The 21782-nt window shown below is 39.9% G+C and overlaps 1 protein-coding gene across 16 annotated transcripts in view; it reads right to left on the reverse strand.

Moving 5' to 3' along the window:
- The window catches only part of elna (elastin a), a 56097-nt gene extending 40240 nt beyond the window's left edge, over positions 1 to 15857 (reverse strand). For 8 of the 16 annotated variants that reach the window (XM_027162140.2, XM_047806381.1, XM_027162149.2 and 5 more), the window contains exons 1-5: positions 15510 to 15854; positions 4164 to 4238; positions 2968 to 3006; positions 1389 to 1589; positions 1243 to 1269 (exon numbers count right to left, since the gene is read on the reverse strand). In XM_027162140.2, the coding sequence (XP_027017941.2) occupies positions 1243 to 1269; positions 1389 to 1589; positions 2968 to 3006; positions 4164 to 4238; positions 15510 to 15585 (418 nt within the window). In that variant the 5' untranslated portion in view covers positions 15586 to 15854. Of the gene's footprint in view, positions 1 to 1242; positions 1270 to 1388; positions 1590 to 2967; positions 3007 to 4163; positions 4239 to 15509 lie in introns of all 16 variants that reach the window. The other 8 variants (XM_027162147.2, XM_027162143.2, XM_047806380.1 and 5 more) reach the window with 3 other exon arrangements.
- Between the last annotated feature and the right edge of the window lie 5925 nt (positions 15858 to 21782).

A 21782-nucleotide genomic window follows, 5' to 3' on the forward strand; every position in this document is an offset into this window, starting at 1 on the left:
TCACTAGAATTTATTCCTTATTCCAAAATTAATCGAAAAAATACAGCTCGCATTCTCCACCTACACAAGACCGATATCGTATCGCCTTCCTTTCTTTATTTCTTTACGTGTGCACAACCTAATTAAATCTCACCATGCCATATACCATCGATATTAATGTGCAATCAATTATTTCATATTCAGATCGTATATAGATGACATTTGGACAAATTATAATATTTAGTCTCATGTTTCAACTCTCACATCAAACTAGCGAGAAGTAAATAAAATACATAGCTTTAAAAATCTAATTATACAATAATATTAAAATATATTCTTGCTGACCTAGAAAGATGAAATACCTGAACGAGATGTCACAAAGTTAGTGGTATTTTAAAGACTCACTAATTACACTAAATGAAGTATCTTAGGTACTGTATATCCTTTTGGATTAGAGTGATTAATGAAATTTTAGCGCAATGACATAAAAGTTTGCAAATGTCTCAAGCTCTAATCCTTATTGTTAAAGCCAAAGACAACTTCCATTGAACATCTGATACCGGGGAGGTGTTAAAATGCTAATACCTCTTTGAAAGAATGAAAGGTCTTTCTCAGAGCAGCCAACAGACTCGTCCCGACCTTATCGACCTCTGTCGCACTGGCCTAATTCCTTATCTCTCCAAACAGTTCTCTGGGCCATAGATTTAATCAACAGTCTTTTAGGAAATTCAGTAATGGCCAAACACAACTAATGCACTAACATTATATGAATTGACTGAGCGAGAAAAATATTTACACTGCAGTATCACAGCAGGGTCTGGCCACGGTACGTGAAATTTCCACTTATTGTACTGATTTAATCTAAGGACACGATCAGCTTTGGGAGCACCATTGTTTAAATGGTGATAATGGAAATGTAAACTCGCATGAAGTTTCTGGACTGAAAACGATCAGGTAGCTTTTCTTAATTATTTAACACACTAAAAAAACACACACACATTTTTAGTGCTTGCCATATGTAAAAAAAAAAAAAAACACTGTATAAAAAAGGGAGGAATAAAAATCTATAAAAGGAATATAAATAGAAAGCAAAGATAAATTTAAGATAAAGCCGTTATAATTTTCGCTAACCGCAAAGTTTAACAGCTCCTTAAATACTGTAACCGAAATGTGGTGTGGGATTTAAGTTCCTTTTATGTGGCTTATGTTAAATACAGTACGCTTCTGTACGAGGCAATGACGAGTGGTTTATGGTTTGCTCACCTGGTTTAGGCGGCTTTCCTCCGGCTCCTGTTGTGAAGATAAAACGTGAAATAATATTATTGATTATATCTGACTCAGGAGCTTCACTGAAAATACTTTTACAAAAACAAAGGATTTTTGCAAGTGTGTTTAGAGGTACTTCTTACCTGCACCAAGACCTCCTGCCCCTAATCCAGCACCGTATCCACCAGCACCAAGTCCACCAGCGCCGTATCCACCAGCACCAAGTCCACCAGCGCCGTATCCACCAGCACCAAGTCCACCAGCGCCGTATCCACCAGCACCAAGTCCACCAGCACCAAGTCCACCAGCGCCAAGGGCTCCTGCACCAGCTCCGTATCCACCTGCTGTTGAACAAAGTCATTTATTTTTTATTTGTGTTTATTAGCTGTATATTAGTTATGAATCATAGTTATTCAAGCCCTCGATCGTGATCGTTTAACCGATTAAACGTCACTTAACATCATGTAAAGCACTGAAAGCACTGCTTAATTTTACTAGAAATGTAAGTTAACATCGACATCCTTGTAACTGACCACTTCCAAGCCTCTCTCTATTTTCTTGGCTGTTCAATCAATGTTTTTTTTCCAGGAGCCTCGATTAATCTTTCAGGACATTAGCAGCCGTCCCAACGTTTCCAAAGGACATATATCGAATCCGACGCTAGCCAAAAGACGCGCCTGGAGAAGTGACACCTGATACCTGGGTGTTGCATTCTACACATTTCTAAAGCCAAAAATAAATATGAAAATGTTAGCTTTGGATTGTTGTGTGTAGTGAAGCTAAATCTCAGCTGGATACAGCCACAATAACCTTAGACCCGTCTGTCAGCTCCAAATCATCTTATTTCATCCACTGTTTAGTCTGTAATATGAGCAAGTCTAAAAGGATAATAAGCCAAAACAATACTCCTAACAAGCCAAGTGTAGCTAGGGCTAGAAGCTGGCTAGCCTCTTTCTACCGAACCATGCAAATATTTGCCCTTGTAATACAGGGATAGATGTTGTTATGCTGGTTATTCTGCCAGGACTAATGTTTAATATAGCTTTTACTGTGTTAACCTTTCCTTTAGCAAGAAGACAAAGTAGGTTAGCATGTCTAGTTGAGATCCATGTAGCACTTGCGTGAAGCTTGATGTAGCGAGTTGGAGGCTTGGGATCGGTCTGTTATTCCCCATAGTGCTTCATTTCAGCCGTATAACCCTTTTTACTAGTACACTAGTGTTTTATTTCACCAGCAGAATGAAAATCCAACTTTATCAGACATTTGTAATCGGTATAAACTAATGAATCGTTTTATGGCTGCGAGTCTGATATTTATTTTGAGACACAGTTTTATTGGTTGAAGATTTTAGATACCTATGAACAAGCACTTCTTTGAGAGAGGAAATAGGTTTGATATCGACATTTATTATGAAGATATAAACATTTCTATCACCAAAACCTTTTACATGACCGTATTGTTCCTAGAAGGCTCGGTAAAGGCCTTGAGTAAGCAATTAAATCAACTGAATTTGCCATAACAAATGTAATTGTTGTGATACATCAGACAAGTATTTCAATCGATTTCATTACCGAATAAATTCCGTCAGTTTGCAGCACTGAGATTCATTACTAGGATAATGTATGTGTGTATTATACTGTAGTGGATTCGATCTTCTTGAGCATTGACTGACATGAAAATGGTAAAATGGACCTTCGAGAGACAAAATGAAACAGAACCTACCTCCAGCTTTTGCCGGTTTGTAAGGGACCCCAGCACCTCCTATCAAATACAGGACAAGAGAAAGAGTTATGCCTTATACAGGGTATCGCGTAAGGTTTGTTTTAGCTCTCCTTAATGCTCCTCTCCGAAAGCACGGATTAGGTCATTCTTTTGTGGCACAGTTAACAGTGGCTATCCTGAAATGATGACATCACTGAAATGAGTCTACACTTCAACTGGGAGCTTTTAAATCTTGAGAACGCAACCACGAGCACACGACTTTATGACTTCATGTTCTTAAATCTATGGTAGAATTGAACCATATGGACCATATCATCTTAAACGATGCTCTTCGCTTCCTGTGCAAACATGTGTACTGTAAGTCTAGAGCCCATTAGTGCTCTGTGTGGTTGATTCTCTTGAGGAACCCTTAAAGGTTTTACATACAGTACTGATGACGAACGAAAGGCGAAGCTGGTGGCCCTGTTATTATGTGAGAGGCGTTTTGTTGGCACGGTTCACATCCACTTTACCTCATTACTGCAAATCAGTGCAAAGTACTTCTGACTAAGCCTTTATCCTACGATAAATATTTTTTACCCCAAAGGCAGTGGTGTATTTGAGGATGACCCTGCTCACACCCACAAGGGGACGAAGGATGTCACGGAGTTGTTCTAATGAATATGAAAGTAGCACCAGTGACATGCTTCTGTCCATCAAAGTCACTGGATGTCAACTTAAATAAACAGCTTTGATAAATTCGGGAGCCACCATCATGAACACAACACCAATAGCGTAACTGAAAATGTTTTGGAAGAATCTTTCCAGTCTAAGTTCCAGAGAATTTGAGCTTGGACAGAGTTCTGATTGTTTGCAGAAGCTCACGATGTGGCTGTTAAAGCACCAACGGCAGCTGGATGAAGGGGCATCAGGATAGACATGAGGCACTGATCAAGTACATCATGTTTGCCAAAGCCTGAGCTGCAGAATTCAATGCAATGTTAAGGGCTGACACAGCAGGTTCTGGTGGATCATGGTGACCCACAACCTCAATAAAATAAAATAAAAACGACCCCGAGAATTAAAATTCTACAATTAAAATTTACCCCTAACGGGTAAACTGTTGTTCGAATTAGATGAATGATACCGAATGTGTCGTAATTATACAAAGAAGTCTTTGTATATTTTCAGAAGATTTTACGATGTTAATAACAAACCTGGGAAAACACCAGTACCAGGCTGCACACCTCCACCTCCACCTCCAACTCCTGTACCAGCAGGCACATAAACCCCTGAAAGAATAAAAAATGTAAATATTATTAATAAACCCAAAACCTAAGTCTGCTACATCTAGTTGGGTGGGACCGGTTTTCCACCTACATACCGAAATTACAACAAATGACCTCATCCAAAGAAGTAAATATTGTGCCGTGATGGATGGGTTTTTTTTTAGAGAACGAGGGCGTCAGCCATCTACATAACTTCATGCCGAAGGCAGGTCCAAGTTGTTCTGTAGTGTGCAGGGACTAATAGGATGTTCAGCATGTGATATAAAGTACACATACTAATAAGTTAAACAAAGAAAAGTGCCTCTGTTTCTGTTCTCTGTTCATTTTGGTGACTATCTGCCATCATCTGTAGGCTCAGACACAGAGCTGAGGCTAAATCTGGTTTGCATCAGTTAAAATAAAAAGGAAAACAAAAAGTCAAACTCATGTTGGAGAGTCTATTGAAATTATTTAAGCCATACTGAAGTGTTTATGTGGCGATACAATATACATACACGAGTTATACATGACAAACTAAACCCTTTTACCCTGACAGGATGTATGGAGATTGTATAGACTCCAGACTTTAAATGTTTCTGATTAGGCACCCGGTTCTCAAAAAGACTTTTGTCATTAAAAACAAAAGAGGGATTGTGTCTCGCGTACAGTATGTTAGCTAGCCGACTGGCGTTAGCAATGAAGATCATAAATATTTATAAAATGACCTAAAACACCTCTCGGCAATCCTGTTCAGCTAGCATATGTTAAACAGATGACTAGCATTTACTATGCGATTGTTTATGGATATGACAACAATCCCCTCAGAAATTCTCGCTAATCAAGTTAGCTCATAAAGACGTGCATAAATGACTGTCAATGGCTTCCTTTTTCTTGCTCAGAGACACACTTTTATGCTGTACGGTTTAGAGACGGTGTCACCGAAGACGAGACAGGAGTCAGAGCTAGAGGTAGCCGAGCTGAAGATGTCGAGGTTCTCTTTGGGAGTGACGAGATCGGACAGGATTAGGAACGAGTACATCAGAGGGACGGCTCATGTCGGACGTTTGGGGGACAAAGTCAGGGAGGACAGATTAAGACGGTTTGGACATGTTCAGAGAAATGAGAGTGAGTATATCGGTAGGAGAATGTTGGACATGGAGGTGCCAGGCAGGAGGCAAAGAGGAGGTATATGGATGTAATTAATGAGGATATGAAGCTAGTGGGTGTAAGTGTTGGGGATGCAGGAGATAGGGGTAGGTGGAGAGAGATGATTCACCGTGGCGACCCCTGAAGGGAAAAGCCGAAAGAAGAAGAAGAAGAAGAAGAAGAAGAAGAAGAAGAAGAAGAAGAAGACACACTTTTAGTGGGCTACGATCTGTAGGACACGTGGAAACCAAACTTATCCATTATTATAAGTTTGGTTTCCACGTGTCCTACAGATCGTCGTCTTTTCAAAAGCACTCGAGAAAAACGAATCCGATTTCAAGAAGTACTAAGTGTGGTGTTCAGGTTATAGCTTGTTTTTGGGGATGTTTCATGGGTTTTGGCACCGATGATTAAATTCCCTCCTGACAAATGAGGTGCTGATCAAATAAATAAAAAGTCCTTCAAATAAGGGAATGTTTGTGTTCGTTGCTTGTGAAAAATGAAGATAAACCGTGAACACGTTTCCTGAAGCAGGCAGTGATAGAAAGAGAAACTGCATCATCTTACAGAATTGTGAGGACAGATACATACAGTACAGTACACCGTGCAAAAAATTGCAAAATCACCAACAAATTGGCTGATCCTTGAACAGCCGATATTGTTTAGTCTGAGGCTGGCCGCCTTTCTGTCCAGGAGGGGAAAAAATGGTCAAGCTAGAAACCGGTGCCAATTGGGATTTTGTATATCTTCACAACAGCATGGGAAATTTCAAAGGACTTTATGACTTATGTTTTTTTGCAAAGCAGCCTGTCTCTCTTGGGGTAATTGGAAGTCTTGCAAAAGATCCTTTATTTGAAAGACTATGGCAGACATCTCTTTGGAAAACAGATGAGCTCATGTGTGCGTTGATAGAGCTGGAGGGAAGATGCTCTTCAAAAGCTGTTCTGAAAAACAGCTAAGGCCACGGATGCCTGGGAAGTGATTGGGTTTCATGGTGTTTGGACTCATCACACCAGCTCTGTGGTTAGAACTCCCAAGGTCATCACACAGTTTTGGATACCTCGGGCCTGCTTTTGTAAAACGGGACCATGACGCTCGCCATTCCCGTCCAGTGAAAACAAACCGTCTGTTTTTTCCTCTCTGCTGTTTGCTCTAACTTGAAAGAACTGCGGGTCATCTTAATCACAAAAAAGCAGTATAAAACCAGCCAGACATTTGGAAGTATTTTTCCATAACGGAACGAATGAGAGAAAGGGCTGTTTGATACAGATCTTGGATAGAATTAACATAAAATAGACATTTAATACAATGCCGCCTTTCAGCCGGTGGGTCACTGAGCTCAGAGGCTCCGCCCTTTCGAGTGAAAGATTGACAGGTGATGGAGAGATTTTATGCCATGTGTCAGGTTTCACATTCAAAAGTCTTAAGAGAGAGAGCAGTAATGTCACAAATGTCATAAGTGCAGCATAATGAATAATAAAGTGATCACAGCAAAACCAAACCATTAAAATAAAATTATTAACGAATACGATCGGAAATAAACATTTATTCAGTGTAAATGACGTGTCTTAGCTTTTTATAACTTTTCTGTTTGTTCTATGAAACTGAAGGTTTTATTTATTTATTTATTTAAACCGTAGTACTGTTGAATGCTAAATTCTACTTGATGAGAAATAGTTCACGATTTATTTTAAGTTTTCTGTGTGGTGAATGTTAACTGCTTAACTCTGGTCTGAAGTTGCTATTAATTCATTATTATTTCCTTTAACAACTTACTAGAGACTTCCATTGTGGACGCATCACATAAGCACTTAAAGATAAGTTTTTTGTGTAGTGAATGTTTGTTTTTGCGTTGTTGTTTTTTTCAGGGAATCTCCGGACACTGTCGGTGCTTCGTGACAGTCGGACGTAAAGCTTCGTTCCTACATTTAACAACTATTTAATGCAGCAACATCAGAGCTGCGTTTTTCTGTCTTATCGAATACAAGTGAGACAAAAACACGAGGCTGGTGAACCGTCGACTGTTTATAACCGCTCTAATGTACAGTAAGTGACGATATCGACTTGTTTTACAGACGTTCCACAGAATTAAACACGACTAAAAATGGATAAAATGTATGATGAGTCTTTGTGTGATAAATAACAATTGTTAGCATTGGCTTTCTTTCAAATGACTTTGTTATGAAGGAAATAAAACTCTTCCTGATGTTCCTGATGCTGTTATCGGAAAACAATCTTCGGGGTTTTAACGTCACCCGCCCGTCGATTAATTCCCTATATCCATGTGCCCCATTTTTTATACTGTATAACGGTGACTGTATGTTTTCTGGCTAACATCCTCCTTGTAGTTTTAGTCAATACTGTCCAATCCCGTCTAATCCAATAGCTCAGTACTTGTATTCTCTATCTAGTACAGTATATAATCTATGACATGCTTATTTTTAGTCTCTTCACACGCATTAAATCTACAGATATTAAATGAAATCTTCCATAAAGTTACATACATTGAAAACAATATAAAAAAAATCTGAAATTAAACCAATATGCATTTCTTATAACTGTCTCAGAAGGGATCATGATGTGAGAAGTATTTTGTATTTCACAGACTGGAACTTTTATTTGATCGACGCATAGGGAATAATTTGGAGCTGTTTTTTTTATGACTTGTTTATAACCGGTGTTGCCGTTCGACGATTGAGCCAAAAGACGAGGTTCGTATCCACAGCACGGCCAATTCACACCTCGGCAAACCCTTTTTTCTTTAAGATAAATACCTCGTTTCATTAGCAGTGACTCAATTAGTTCTGATTTTATTGTTTAGATTTTTCCCACGGACATGTTATTCTTAGAATAGCGTCATTATAGCCTCGCTCATACGTATATATATATATATACTCTCTCACCCACACACACACACACACACACACACACACACACACACACACACACACACACATATTATTCTTAGAATAGCGTCATTATAGCCTCGCTCATACGTATATATATATATATACTCTCTCACCCACACACACACACACACACACACACACACACACACACACACACACACACACACACACACATATTATTCTTAGAATAGCATCATTATAGCCTCGCTCATACATATACATATATATATATATATATATATATATATATATATATATACACACACACACACACACACACACACACACACACACACACACACACACACATTAATTTTAGAATAGCGTCATTACAGCCTCGCTCATACGTATATATACTCTCTCTCACCCTCACCCTCACACACACACACACACACACACACACACACACACACACACACACACACTGTTATTAAATCAATATGGCCAACTTTCAAACTTTCCCTGGCTTTGTTTCTCTTGACATTTGATTTTGAATTGCACAACATTTCAGACATTTTTTTGGATAGTAATTGCCACAAGTTGTGAGTAATTCAGTCATAACTGGCAACACTAATTATTTTGTTGATAGGACGCCCTCCCGCTTCTCCTTCTCCTACGTTCCCATCGGACACATCTGCGGTACAGAGAGCGTTACTGTGAAGGATCCGGAATAAAATCGGCACACGGCACACAGACAGCACTGTGTTCAAGCCAAAGTGGATGATTTTCACATTGGCAAAAGTTTTTTCTATGCATTTGACAAAAGAAGGCCTTTAAAACTGGAGAAAGGGTCCGTTTTTGCTTCTCATGTATCTGCTTAAGCGAATCCGAGGCTTTTTTGCCAAGTCCTGATGCAGTAGGATTACTTGGTTCGAATTTTATAAACATCAGAGATGGAGACTGAAACAGTGCCTTATGTAAATGATTTGGAAAAGAATTGCACCCTAGTGTGTGAACCATCACTGAGCTGGGACGAGCCGCTAGCTTATCGTGATCAGGGGTGGGGCAGGATAAAGCAGGATAAAGCATGACATCGTGGTAGCCGTACCGCCCGTTGTCATGCTTTTCAAAGAAGATTAAAGGTGCAGTAAAGGGCTTTGATGCAACATGTAATGTTGCCAAGTGTTTCTAAGGTTAGTAATGTTCAGATTAAATAAGGATTTCATTATTTCAGATATTTTTCCATTGAGGACTGTGTTAAAGGGATGTCAGTGTTTCATTCAGCCATATTTAAGTGTTCTCCAAGACAACAACAACCTCGGTACAAGGCAATCAGAGACCAAGTGTACAGTAGTTTAGAATTAAGACTGAAAGAAATTATACAGAACAATAATAATCATGTAATAATAGTGTAATGCACTGTGCACTTTATATAAGGTAATTAATACCTTTCGTCGTGTATTCGTATCGTCCCGGCTTAGCTTGCGTGTTCGTGGCTATCGTTTGAACGTATAATTGGTAAAGTCTGACCTGACCTGACACAGGGAAAAATAAAATGCCATAAAACACATCACCGTCGTTCCGGTTGTTTTACGATAATCATAAAGCAAACACTGACAAGCCGCTCCGATGTCTTGCAGATGTATCGTTTCATAAGATATCGAGTTTATTGTTTTTTGGGGTTTTTTTTACGCCCCGTGTGCTCTGCTTCATCGCCGTCAAGGGAAAGTAAAGAATCGAAACACGTGATCAGGGATGTTACAGTTAAAAAGGTATGATCACGATCTTATAACATCTATTACACAAAACAGCCTCACAAAACCTTTTGGCCAACCTGAAAGAAAGCCAGTCATGTTCTGGAACAAATAGTTTTATTAAAGCGTGGTTCTTTGTCTTGAAATTGGCTCAGTCCCCACAGCGACTTCCAAGCAATCCTCACGTTGACATTAACTTCGGAATTTGCGGTCACAGTGCAAATAGTTGTAGCGTATCGTTGCTGCAGCTAGTGCTGTAGGTAGAATAATGTAGGTCACAGAGCTAGCAGGACCGGCAGGAAGGTCGTAGTGACGGCACGTTAATGATGAACGCCGTATAATGGAGGAAGGGTTTGTGTGTCTGAGCTCCATTACAAGGCATTTACAGTATTAACACACCATGTTTAACACTTTATCATCGATCTTTTGGATGGAGTTTTATGGAGATTTGCAGTCATCACCTACAAAGCATTTTATCCACTTACAGTACAGAGCAAAAGGCTAAAGTCAGTAAACATATACAACAACAAAATCAGGGAAAAGTTTATAATTCAGTCTCGCTAATAAAAACATTTACTAAACGTCTGATAACCGAATCTCATTGTTCAGACGTGTTAAAACGGAAGAGGCTCTGCTGGTGTTCTGAATGGGTTCTGCGCTGTGTGTGTGGGAAAGCGGTGTTTATTATATCACGGTGTCAGAGACATGGCCGATAAACTGTCAGATCTGTTAACAGCCTTCGATTGTAACAAGAGCTATGAAGAAATGAGGCTAAATGAAGCCCCTTATCTCTGCTAGCATTTCTGCGTTCCAGTTAATGGTCCTGGAAACTAGTGGAGCAAAGTGTTGAGAGCCGAGGTGACTTTATTGTGCACTGTTGCCCCGGGCTAGCAGCTAGGGAGCATGCTGAGGTAAATAACGAACGGGTCACGTGACGACTAATCAGGAAAGGATCGCTTGGGCGTTCAGTAACAGTAGAGGGATTTAGCTGGATTTCACAGCAAAATCACCTTCACTTATAAAGTTTTGTTACAGAAGGATTTATGTTTTAATCCCATATTAAATACATATATGTATAAAAACACGATCAGACATGAATGGAGACGTGGATGGGGATTTTATTTAGGACAGAACTGTTCATGTTCAGCATTACGGCTGTGCCGGCACAAGGAATAAGATGTAACTACACAGCGAACCGTACCGTATCTCGTCCACATAACCGTCCTCTAAGCTGGATTCGTAAAGCCTGCACAGTTAATATCTGCCCTGGAACAAGACATCGAGGCTCTTAAATCCTTTTGCACTGACTTTGGCCAACACACCACGAGACACAAGAGGTGTCACATTAATTCTCTTAGGCAGCCAAAAACCTCCAGAACTAGAACGCCAGCACTTCCTTAAAGATTAACTCCAGTAAGAATCCTCCGAGCACACGTTTTCAATTCCAGCACAGTAGATAATCTGATTGAAGATTTTAGTGCGTGGGGCAGCAGATCTGGATATAACATTTGATCTGGATATGATTTTACCTGCTTAAACTATGGCCTGGTGTCAAAGGAAAGGAGATTTAATGTATTAGGGATCCTCTGAAGTCCGGGCCTGACGCATGAAGCCAAAACTCCTTCATACAAATTCTAAATTATTAGGAGTCGGTAAAGTTCTTGGCGTTTCTCTGGTCCTAGCTGTCATCACGAAGGTAACTCTAGTATAAGAGCCACGAATATACGGAATATACGAATACTTTTACATTTAGCTCATGCTTTAGGAAGACTTTAATGAGTCAGTACATCTGATTCACTGAATCAAATTACAGACATTAGTACCGGGTAAGATTTGTCTCATTCTGTTCAGTGATATTGTGACTTAGACAATATTAAAAACGATCACATGTATTGGTTTTTTGTACACAACACTAGATTACAAAAATATCTCAGAACGCTTCACAATTTGATTGATTCCATACACAACTCTCATTCCTAAAACTATCTTTTTTTTTTGGGGGGGAGAAATCATGGCCTAATGGTTAGAGAGTTTGAGTCTCGGGCCGGCAATACCACGACTGAGGTGTGTGTTCACTGCTGTGTGTGTGTGTGTTCACTGCTGTGTGTGTGTGTGTGTGTGTGTGCACTTTGGATGGGTTAAACGCAGAGAACGAATTCTGACTATGGGTCACCGTACTTAGCCGTACGTCACGTCACTTTATTTTTTATTAATAAACCTTAGAGAAGCTCCTTACAGTACTTGAGTATTTGTTTTGCTGTAAAAGCATAAAGTATAATTTAAACATAGCATTTTACTTAAGTTTTTATATAAATACTGTTGTATAGTGACGTGATGTACGGCTAAGTACGGTGACCCATAGTCAGAATTCGTTCTCTACATTTAACCCATCCAAAGTGCACACACACACACAACGTGAACACACACACACACACAGTGAACACACACCTGGAGCAGTGGGCAGCAATTTATGCTGCGGCGCCCGGGGAGCAGTTGGGGGGGTCGGTACCTTGCTCAAGGGCACCTCAGTCGTGGTATTGCCGGCTCGAGACTCGAACCCACAACCTTAGGGTTAGGAGTCAGACTCTCTAACCATTAGGCCACGACTTCCCCCATCGACAGTAGTTGAAGGAATTAAAAAAATTGTTTTAAATTAATCGTTACTTGATTAGTTTTTCCTTCAGATTTACTTTTTCTTGGGTCACAAATGAATTATTACTAATTAATAATGGGTTTATTTTACTTTCTTCCCCACCGTACATAAGTACGTTATTTTCTGATGCTTGTTAAGAATAATGAATGTTGGCTTATAACGTCACTCAGAAACCCATTTGGTAAACAGTTTTCTAGTCCAGAAGTCTTACTGTACTGTATATATGTTTGGACATGTCTTCTGTCAGTCACGTTACAGGTCAGAGCTTCATGAACATGGGTGGGAAAAGAAGAGAAAGATCAAGGAGTGGAAATAAAAATCATTCAAATTTTGAACCAACCAAACCTCCTGAAAAAAATCTAACTTATAACCAATGAATTATGACTTCTTTTCAGACCTTTTAGTAAAGTATAACTGCTCCTTCGTGCTACACCGAAGCTCCATCTGAACTGTACAGATTTCCAGCATGAGAGAGAGACACTTATATCTTGTACAGCTCTTTGCTCCTGAAAACCATGTGATGGATCATAATCACGTTCCTGACCAATTTTCCGAGTGATCGAAGGTGCAGTCAGGACAGAAAGAGTGAGACGAATACGAGTCACTTAAAAGACTTTTACAGTCAGAGAGCTGTCAGAATGTTTGGGTCCAAACCATCCTTCGACAATTTCGACTCTCCTGCTGTAATCCCGGTTTGTGTATGTTTAACCAAAGTGAGGTAACTCCCCTCTTCCCGATGACATCATGGTTTAGTTACTAAAAGGAAACTTGCTTTGAGCTTAAAGGAATACTCAACAATCTGCAGCATCTGTAACACATGTGTGACCTTAGGCGAGAATTTAGGGATGTTTTCCTGAACTGACACAAGAATGAAAAATCTGTTGACTCAAAACTAATTTAGGCCTTAACGTGTTTGTTGAATTCCGTCAATCGAATGTTCTTTTGACATTCTTCTTTGACAACAAAGAGATGAGTAAGTTTTGTAAATCTTCACAAACTGTCATCATCGCATACGGTATCGTCCTCTCCGTCCGTCTCGTTTCTATCTACGTCGAACGAGTTATACCGTCTTTATGTCCGATCGATGCGGTTTTGGATGTGGATCGGGAAGCTCTCACTCCCCCGAAAGGGAACCGAGGGATTGTTATGTCACGATTCTTCTTTCCCTTTGCTCCTGTTCCTGTGCTTTCTCTCTAGACACACTGTTTAGAGATGATTTGATTTATAGTATAAATAAATAATTCCACTTAAAAACAAAAGTCCTTCTACACATTAGGATAAAAAATCTCAGTCATATATACAGTAGATGTCCAGCTTTAACACACGATCCCTCACCACGACATTTCCAACGTATGTATATCTTATACACTTTCCTTAACTTATAATAATTACATAAATACGCCGCCGTTATATAAATCGCTCATGAGTTATTGGTTCGGATGTAAGAACGGCACACGTTATGCCAGAGACACAGAGTGAACTAAACAAAATTTGATGTTTTTGGACCAACTCTGGGCAATTTATGTAGTGGCACATAAATTTAGCAGGTGTCCTACAGCCCAGGATTTTCAACCCAACTTTTAGTATAAAGCAGGACAGAATTGGCTGGGAGAGAGGAATCCCGGGAAATAGCTCTGGGTTTTTTTTTTATGGCCTCTAACTTATTATAATGAATGTAGCAGACTAAAAAAATTAAAGATGTGGAACTGACGGCTTTATACGGAATAAGAACAGCAGGGACTGTTTCTCTGCTATAAGTCTGCTCACCACAATACAAGCAAAAGACCTACAGTATTTTACACCTTTGTGAATGAGTGCAGAAGAAACTGTTTTGAACAAACAAATAAATCTTTGTGAAGAACTCTGGCTGTGCTCACATGCTTCCTAATTGAGGATAACAGCGAGATGATTCACTTCCAAGAATGAAAACAAGTTCGAACTGAAAACAGAGGGAAGGGGAAAACTTGGCACGAGCTGCCGAGAGCTCTCTTTTGTGCGTTGCCATGTTCCGTAAAAAGGGTTTAATTCGGCAACGACATGCACTGTGAACTCCAAAACAACATTAAAAGCCTAATAAACCTGTCAGAAAATCAGCTCTAGGGTGTTCGATGTCTCCTGAGAGGCTTGATTACTGAGCTGTAGCCTCAAAGTTCTGCTTATATACGGTATAAAACTGTCCTTAAACGTTAACAAACCCAGCAGCGTCTTATAACGGCTAAAATATTACATACGGGACATCATTAAGTCCGAGAAGTCCAAAATACAAACAAAGTTATTTAATTACTGGAATTGGTTTTGTTTGCTTTATCTGACATCATGCAATTTAGACTAATAATAAGTATTATAGATGTTTTATAATGCACAATGAGCCCACAGTAAGGACTGGTAAAAAAAGTAAAATATGTACTTATGTTATTAAGCATCTGTCAGTATGATGTGTGTATTGGCAAACAAGTAAAAACACGTCTCTTAGAGCGGACAAAATGTTCTATCGGAAGTTCACAAATATGTTAATAGGAAAAAAGAAAACTTTAATGATGCTGAAGACAACAAAATCAGTAAAAGGACACAACTAAGGACCACAACGACGTAAAGGTGGCCGATAGAGACGTACCGTACAGAACATACTCGACAGATTTATATACTAAAAATAAATCAAGTTCGTATCTTTAGCATTAAACCCATGACCTGCAGTTTCCTGTGTGAAAAGCTCATAAAGTTTAGTTTATGACACGATACTTAAATTCAAGAGCATACAGTCGACAGATGACAACGTCCAATCCTTCCTTTTCATGAAATGAAAGAAACGGTCCAAAAAAAGAAAGCCTGCACCTGTCCCCAGGTGCAGAAGAGAGAGAAGCCCATGTACGAGGTGAATGAAGTGCACACCTACCTCCCTGTAGGGAAGGCTGCAGCAGGGAGAGAAGCAGCGAGCCGAGGAGCAGCAGCACGACCATCCTGTTAGCCATCTCGCCCCAAAATGCACCAGCACCGTCCAAATCAGCTGGTTTTATTCTCCTAGAGCTAATTACCACTTCACAAATGTCTCGGAAAAGGGGGGAAAAAAAGGAAGGGAGGCGTGGGGGGGGAATGCAAAGACACTGGATGCAACGTAATTAAGAAAGGGCAAAGCCTGCGTTTCGATGGATCATTGCGCTTTTTTTTTTCTCTCTCTCTCCTGTGTCTGGTGTTGCTGTTTTTATTCTGGTCACTCCTGCCAACAAAGTCTAACCCTGCCAGATAGAGAAGGGGAGAGAGAGATGGAGAGGAAGGGAAGAAGAGAAAGGGTGGGAGGAAGGGTGAGAGAGATGTTGAGAGAGAGAGAGAGAGAGAGAGAGAGAGAGAGAGAGAGAGAGAGAGAGAGAGAGAGACCCCTCTTTCCCACTCTGTCATCCAAAAAAGAATTCCATGCTCTGCCAGATATTTGCATGGATTCTAAACGGCTTATCATTTCTAGGCAAGAAGCGAAATATAATAAAATGCAATAACTCTACTCACACACACACACACACACACACACACACACACACACACACACACACACACACACACACACACAATTATCAATCCCTGAACGTTTATATTACAGTATAATTCTGCTCGGTTTACTAAACATCAACCCAGAGAGAAAGAAAACAGTCAGGAAATGTTTCTCTTAATTATATCCAGGACACACTGAAGTGTGTAATAAATGAATGGAACAACTTGCACATAACATAACAAACCCGGCAGTACGAGAAGACCGAAAACTGCACTTTCCAAGAAACCAAGAGTGATAGAGAGCAGAGCAGTGAGACACATCAGCAGAGATCTTGTTAACACATCAGACGATGAAGCCTGTTGTCAGTCAGAGTGTCACCTGAGTGTTTAACCGTCATCCGTCATCCCTCATCCCTCTATCAGTAAAAAAGCTACTGTGGACCTCCATCATGATTTACTGTCAGAATCGTTTACATCACACTATCATTAGGTTTGTCATTAAACCACACGTACATCCACCAAGGAATTTAAAGTGCGCTTCATTCAGAGGAAACACGGCCGATTTTACCTCCTGGGGCACATTTAAATGCCTTTAATGTAGACCAAAAGTGTTAAGATTGAAGACCAGATGCAAAGGGAACCGCTAGCAAACAAGCATTTATCTGTATTTTAACAATAGCTAAGATTATCAACACTTTTCTCTGAGACTCTGCACCACTAGGAGGAGCAGAACAGTTTGGAGAAGGCTGGCAGATATTTCCACACTGCTTCCTCTGGTAATATGTGGTGTACTATTTAACCACATGCCATCATTTAATAGCATCTTGCTAAAATATATATTGTTTTAAAATGACCATGCTGTTGGATCTGGTTCACGGTCGAGAACAGGCCTTCATACGACTCGACGTGTTTTCTCGGGTGCTGAAACCATTAAATAGAATAAACACACAAAGAAAAATAGCGGTGGTGGTGAAATGTGACGGAATGCGACGGAGACATGCGACGGCTGTACTTTTGGTTTATTTTGCCAGCTGCTTTTACAACTGCGAGCAAACACACAAACCACGAAACCAAGGTTCGACCTGCCACTTTGTACAGTGACACAATCCACCATGTGATAATTGGTTCCAATTCAGGCAGAGTGAGAGACCTTTACACATTCGACATAAGAACTCTGTATTTTAACATCGCATTATGATGCAAAAAATAGTTCTTATGAACACAAAAGGGTTCATCCAACTTGGTAATGTTTAATAGTTATTGTTTGTGTGACGTGTTTGTGATGTTTTACATGAATGTTTTTGATGAATTATAACCAACTGAGGGGTCACGGTGGCTTAGTGGTTAGCACGTTCGCCTCACACCTCCAGGGTTGGGGTTCGATTCCCACCTCCACCTTGTGTGTGTGGAGTTTGCATGTTCTCCCCGTGCCTCGGGGGTTTCCTCCGGGTACTCCGGTTTCCTCCCCCGGTCCAAAGACATGCATGGTAGGTTGATTGACATCTCTGGAAAATTGTCCGTAGTGTGTGAGTGTGTGTGTGAATGAGGGAGTGTGTGTGCCCTGTGATGGGTTGGCACTCCGTCCAGGGTGTATCCTGCCTCGATGCCCGATGACGCCTGAGAAGTTCGGATAAGCGGTAGAAAATGAATGAATGAATGAATGAATGAATGAATGAATGAAAAACCAACAGAAAGTGATGCATTATTTTTTTTCATTTGTTATACATATTTTATTATTTAAATTTAAATGAGGTAATTCCCCTCATTGGGCTGTGTCTTGATATATCACATGCCTATGTTGTGCTAATTTTTGATTTTCACATGACATCACGTGACATCACGTGACATCATCAGAATACACGTGAGGAAGTTCCCCTCATTGTTCTGAGTGTTTTGATATGTCACATGTCCATGTTGTAAAAGGTTATTTGATTTTGCATATTTTGGGGGCGGGGCTGCAGCACAACCTAAAGGCCAGTCGGTACACCAATTTAAACCTTTGTACAGAGTCTCACCCTAAATTACGAGTCTCACCCTAAAGGAGCTGGCCGAGTTTGGTGTAGAGAGTTCGAAAGCTTCCGAGTTATAAACCTCCAAAGTTTATAATGGGAGTCTATGGGAAAAAAGGCCACTTTGAGACCCGGTACTGAAAGTACCGGTACTCGGATAGTCATAGCAACAAACCTTAGACCAGGTTCTACAACATATTTGAATTTGGTGCATGTAGCTCGAAAGCCCTAGGAGGAGTTACTCTTGATAAATTTTTGTCTAAGCTTAAATATTAAAACAGAATGTTGGCGTCTACAAAGCGACATAATAATGTTAATGTAAATAATGTTAATGTAAATAATGTTAATGTAAATAATGACATTTCTACAGCAGTTTATAGTCCAGTGGAATTGGAGTCAGGAACTAACAGGTCAGAGTCATTTCTGAGGTAATTACAGACTTAACACTAAGTGAGAGAGAGATTAGGTTTGATCGTAATCATGTGATGGCTAAAGACAATGTTCATTATGTGCAGAGTGCAGGAAGGGACTCCAGCAAGACTAGCGATGACATCATAAGTAAAAGTGAGAGACTTCTCCTTTAGCTAAGAAAAACTATTCATAAAAATCGAGACTAAACAAATGTGTTTTCAGTCTGGACTTAAACACTGAGTCTGTGTCTGAGTCCCGAACACTAACATGAAGGCTGTTCCTACTGGAACATCCAGACACTAAAGCCTTGCAGTTATCCAACCTCGAGGTAACAAAAAGCATGGACTAGTGTTCCTCAGAGACATACGCTTTATGCCCCAAAAGTTTGTGGACGCCATACGATTCATGCCCATACGTCATCTTTAACATCCCATTTGAGACACTCTTCAGGAAAGGCTTCCCAGTAGACTTTGGCTGTGGGGACTTGTTGGGGACACTGATGTCAATCATCACATTCATCCCAAAGATATTCAGCAGGATATACAGTAGGATCATTGTTCTTCCACACCAGACTTGACAATCTGTGTCGTCATGGTAACTGTACATGGTATGCTGTATATTTTTTATTCAATTAACTTAACCATCAAAACAGATATTTATGTAACTGGATTATGTGTCTCAAAGGAAGCAATGAGTCGGTATCTACCAAGTTGGGCAGTTGTGGTGCAACTGGTTAAGGCTCTGGGTTGTTGATCGGAGCATCAGGGTTCGAGGCCCAGCACAGCCAGGCTGCCACTGTTGGGCCCTTGAGCAAGGCCCTCAACCCTCCCTGCTCCAGGGGCGCTGTATCATAGCTGCCCCTGCACTCCGACCCATGTGAAGAAAAGTATTCCACTGTGCTGTAATGTTTTTGTGGCGATAATAAAGGCTTCTATGCCCCCCGCTGTAGGATTGGATATAGCTGGCTGGTGGATGGGAATTGCAAATGACTAATTTGGGAATTGGGGGCAAAAATCTATTCGTTTTCATATTTCAAAATCCAGCTTTCAAACCCACTGAATCCTGAAACCGTGCAGAGCCTCGGATGCTGACACGGAATGTCGAGTTGACAGATGAAACACTGTGAAATGTCCTGTGCAATCCACATCCAAACTGAAAGGAAGTCTCCATGAAAATGCCTTTTGTCATGATTTACCTCTTAGCAGATCCAAATCATATTATAGTGCCATCATACTGTAGTGCCATCATATTATAGTGCCATCATATTATAGTGCCCTCATATTATAGTGCCATCATATTATAGTGCCATCATATTATACTGTAGTGCCATCATATTATACTGTAGTGCCCTCATATTATAGTGCCATCATTGTATAGTGCCCTCATATTATAGTGCCATCATATTATAGGGCCATCATATTATAGTGCCATCATATTATGGTGCCATTATATTATGGTGCCATCATATTATGGTGCCATCATATTATAGTGCCATCATATTATGGTGCCATCATATTATAGTGCCCTCATATTATAGTGCCATCATATTATAGTGCCATCATATTATAGTGCCATCATATTATAGTGCCATCATATTATGGTGCCCTCATATTATAGTGCCATCATATTATAGTGCCATCATATTATAGTGCCATCATATTATAGTGCCATCATATTATGGTGCCATCATATTATGGTGCCATCATATTATAGTGCCATCATATTATAGTGCCATCATATTATGGTGCCATCATATTATAGTGCCATCATATTATAGTGCCATCATATTATAGTGCCATCATATTATAGTGCCATCATATTATGGTGCCATCATATTATAGTGCCATCATATTATAGTGCCATCATATTATGGTGCCATCATATTATAGTGCCATCATATTATATTGCCATCATATTATGGTGCCATCATATTATAGTGCCATCATATTATAGTGCCATCATATTATAGTGCCATCCATCCAGCCAACATTCATCATCACTATTTATCTGTCATCATACTTTAAAAACAATGACAAGAATTTAATAAAATAAACCAAAAACCTGCTCAATGTTCAATCAAAGCTCAGAACGCACTCAATATCATCTCCTCACACCTCATCGCTGCCGAACTCGTCAGCATCGTCTCTGTCTCTGCACGTGTCACGCCGAAGTGAGCGTATTACGTGAGATTACGGTCGGAGATTCGACTCCATTACTCTTTCAGTCCGTGACACATGGTGGCATGCGCACAGGCAAGATATACAAGATAGAATTCTGATTCAAAACAGTAACATAATTTACCTCCAAATATTTCTTGGAGCTGCTGACGTCGTGAATTTTTGGTTTTCTGATGGTTTCCAGACGGAGGAGTAACTTGGAGACATGAGCGATAGTGGCTGCTTTCATAACGATTTGATTGACTGTAATTAATTGAGTCTAATGTTCTCTTTGGTCAATATATCATCATTAGAGTTTAGCAATTTTTAATTCCTAAATTTTTATAAAACCATTACTGCAAAGTTAAACGAAGGTAGAAATGACTTCAGAAGCTTACTGTACTGTGTGTGTGTGTGTGTGTGTGTGTGTGTGTGTGTGTGTGTGTGTGTGTGTGTGTGTGTGTGTGTAATATTTCCTGAATATGTCCTCAAAGGAAAGGTGAAAAATGTAGGTACCGACCCAGAAAGCCCAGAGGATATGAACAGAGGTGTTTACATTTTGCTTAAAGTAAATTCTTAGCCAACACGCAGCACATTATAAACTCTTTGTAGACATTACACCACATCTTATCCAGTGGCATTATTCCAGTGTTTAGTTCAAGAATAACAACTTTTCCTTAATGAGTCAATGTTAGGACACTGAGTGCATTTTTTTAAAGGTGAAAGTGCTGCACTCTTTTTGTACGTTTCTCTATTTTAGCTCATGTCTGGTGCTTGTTCTTTCAGCATCATGTTGTGTGCCAGGAGACTGGGCCTGTTTATGTATTCAGTGAGTCTGTGAACATTACACAGGCCTGCATTTGTCAAATAGCTGTGTTGTAAAAGCATTCGAACTTCGGTTGTTAAAGTGTGGACACATATTTCTGGATATACTTTCCTAAAAATATTGCGGGCGGTTATATCGGCTATCGAGTTTATTGAGGTGACCGCGGTTATGAAGCTATCTCAAAATAGGATTGTTAAAAGTTTTGTTTTATGCATTAATAGATTCGGTGTTTTTTTTTGGAAATTGTTCAATTTCTTGCAATTAGAGACTATTTAAGGTCAAAG

This window comes from Tachysurus fulvidraco, chromosome 22 (assembly GCF_022655615.1).
Source record: "Tachysurus fulvidraco isolate hzauxx_2018 chromosome 22, HZAU_PFXX_2.0, whole genome shotgun sequence".
In the NCBI taxonomy this organism is placed as follows: Eukaryota; Metazoa; Chordata; class Actinopteri; order Siluriformes; family Bagridae; genus Tachysurus; species Tachysurus fulvidraco.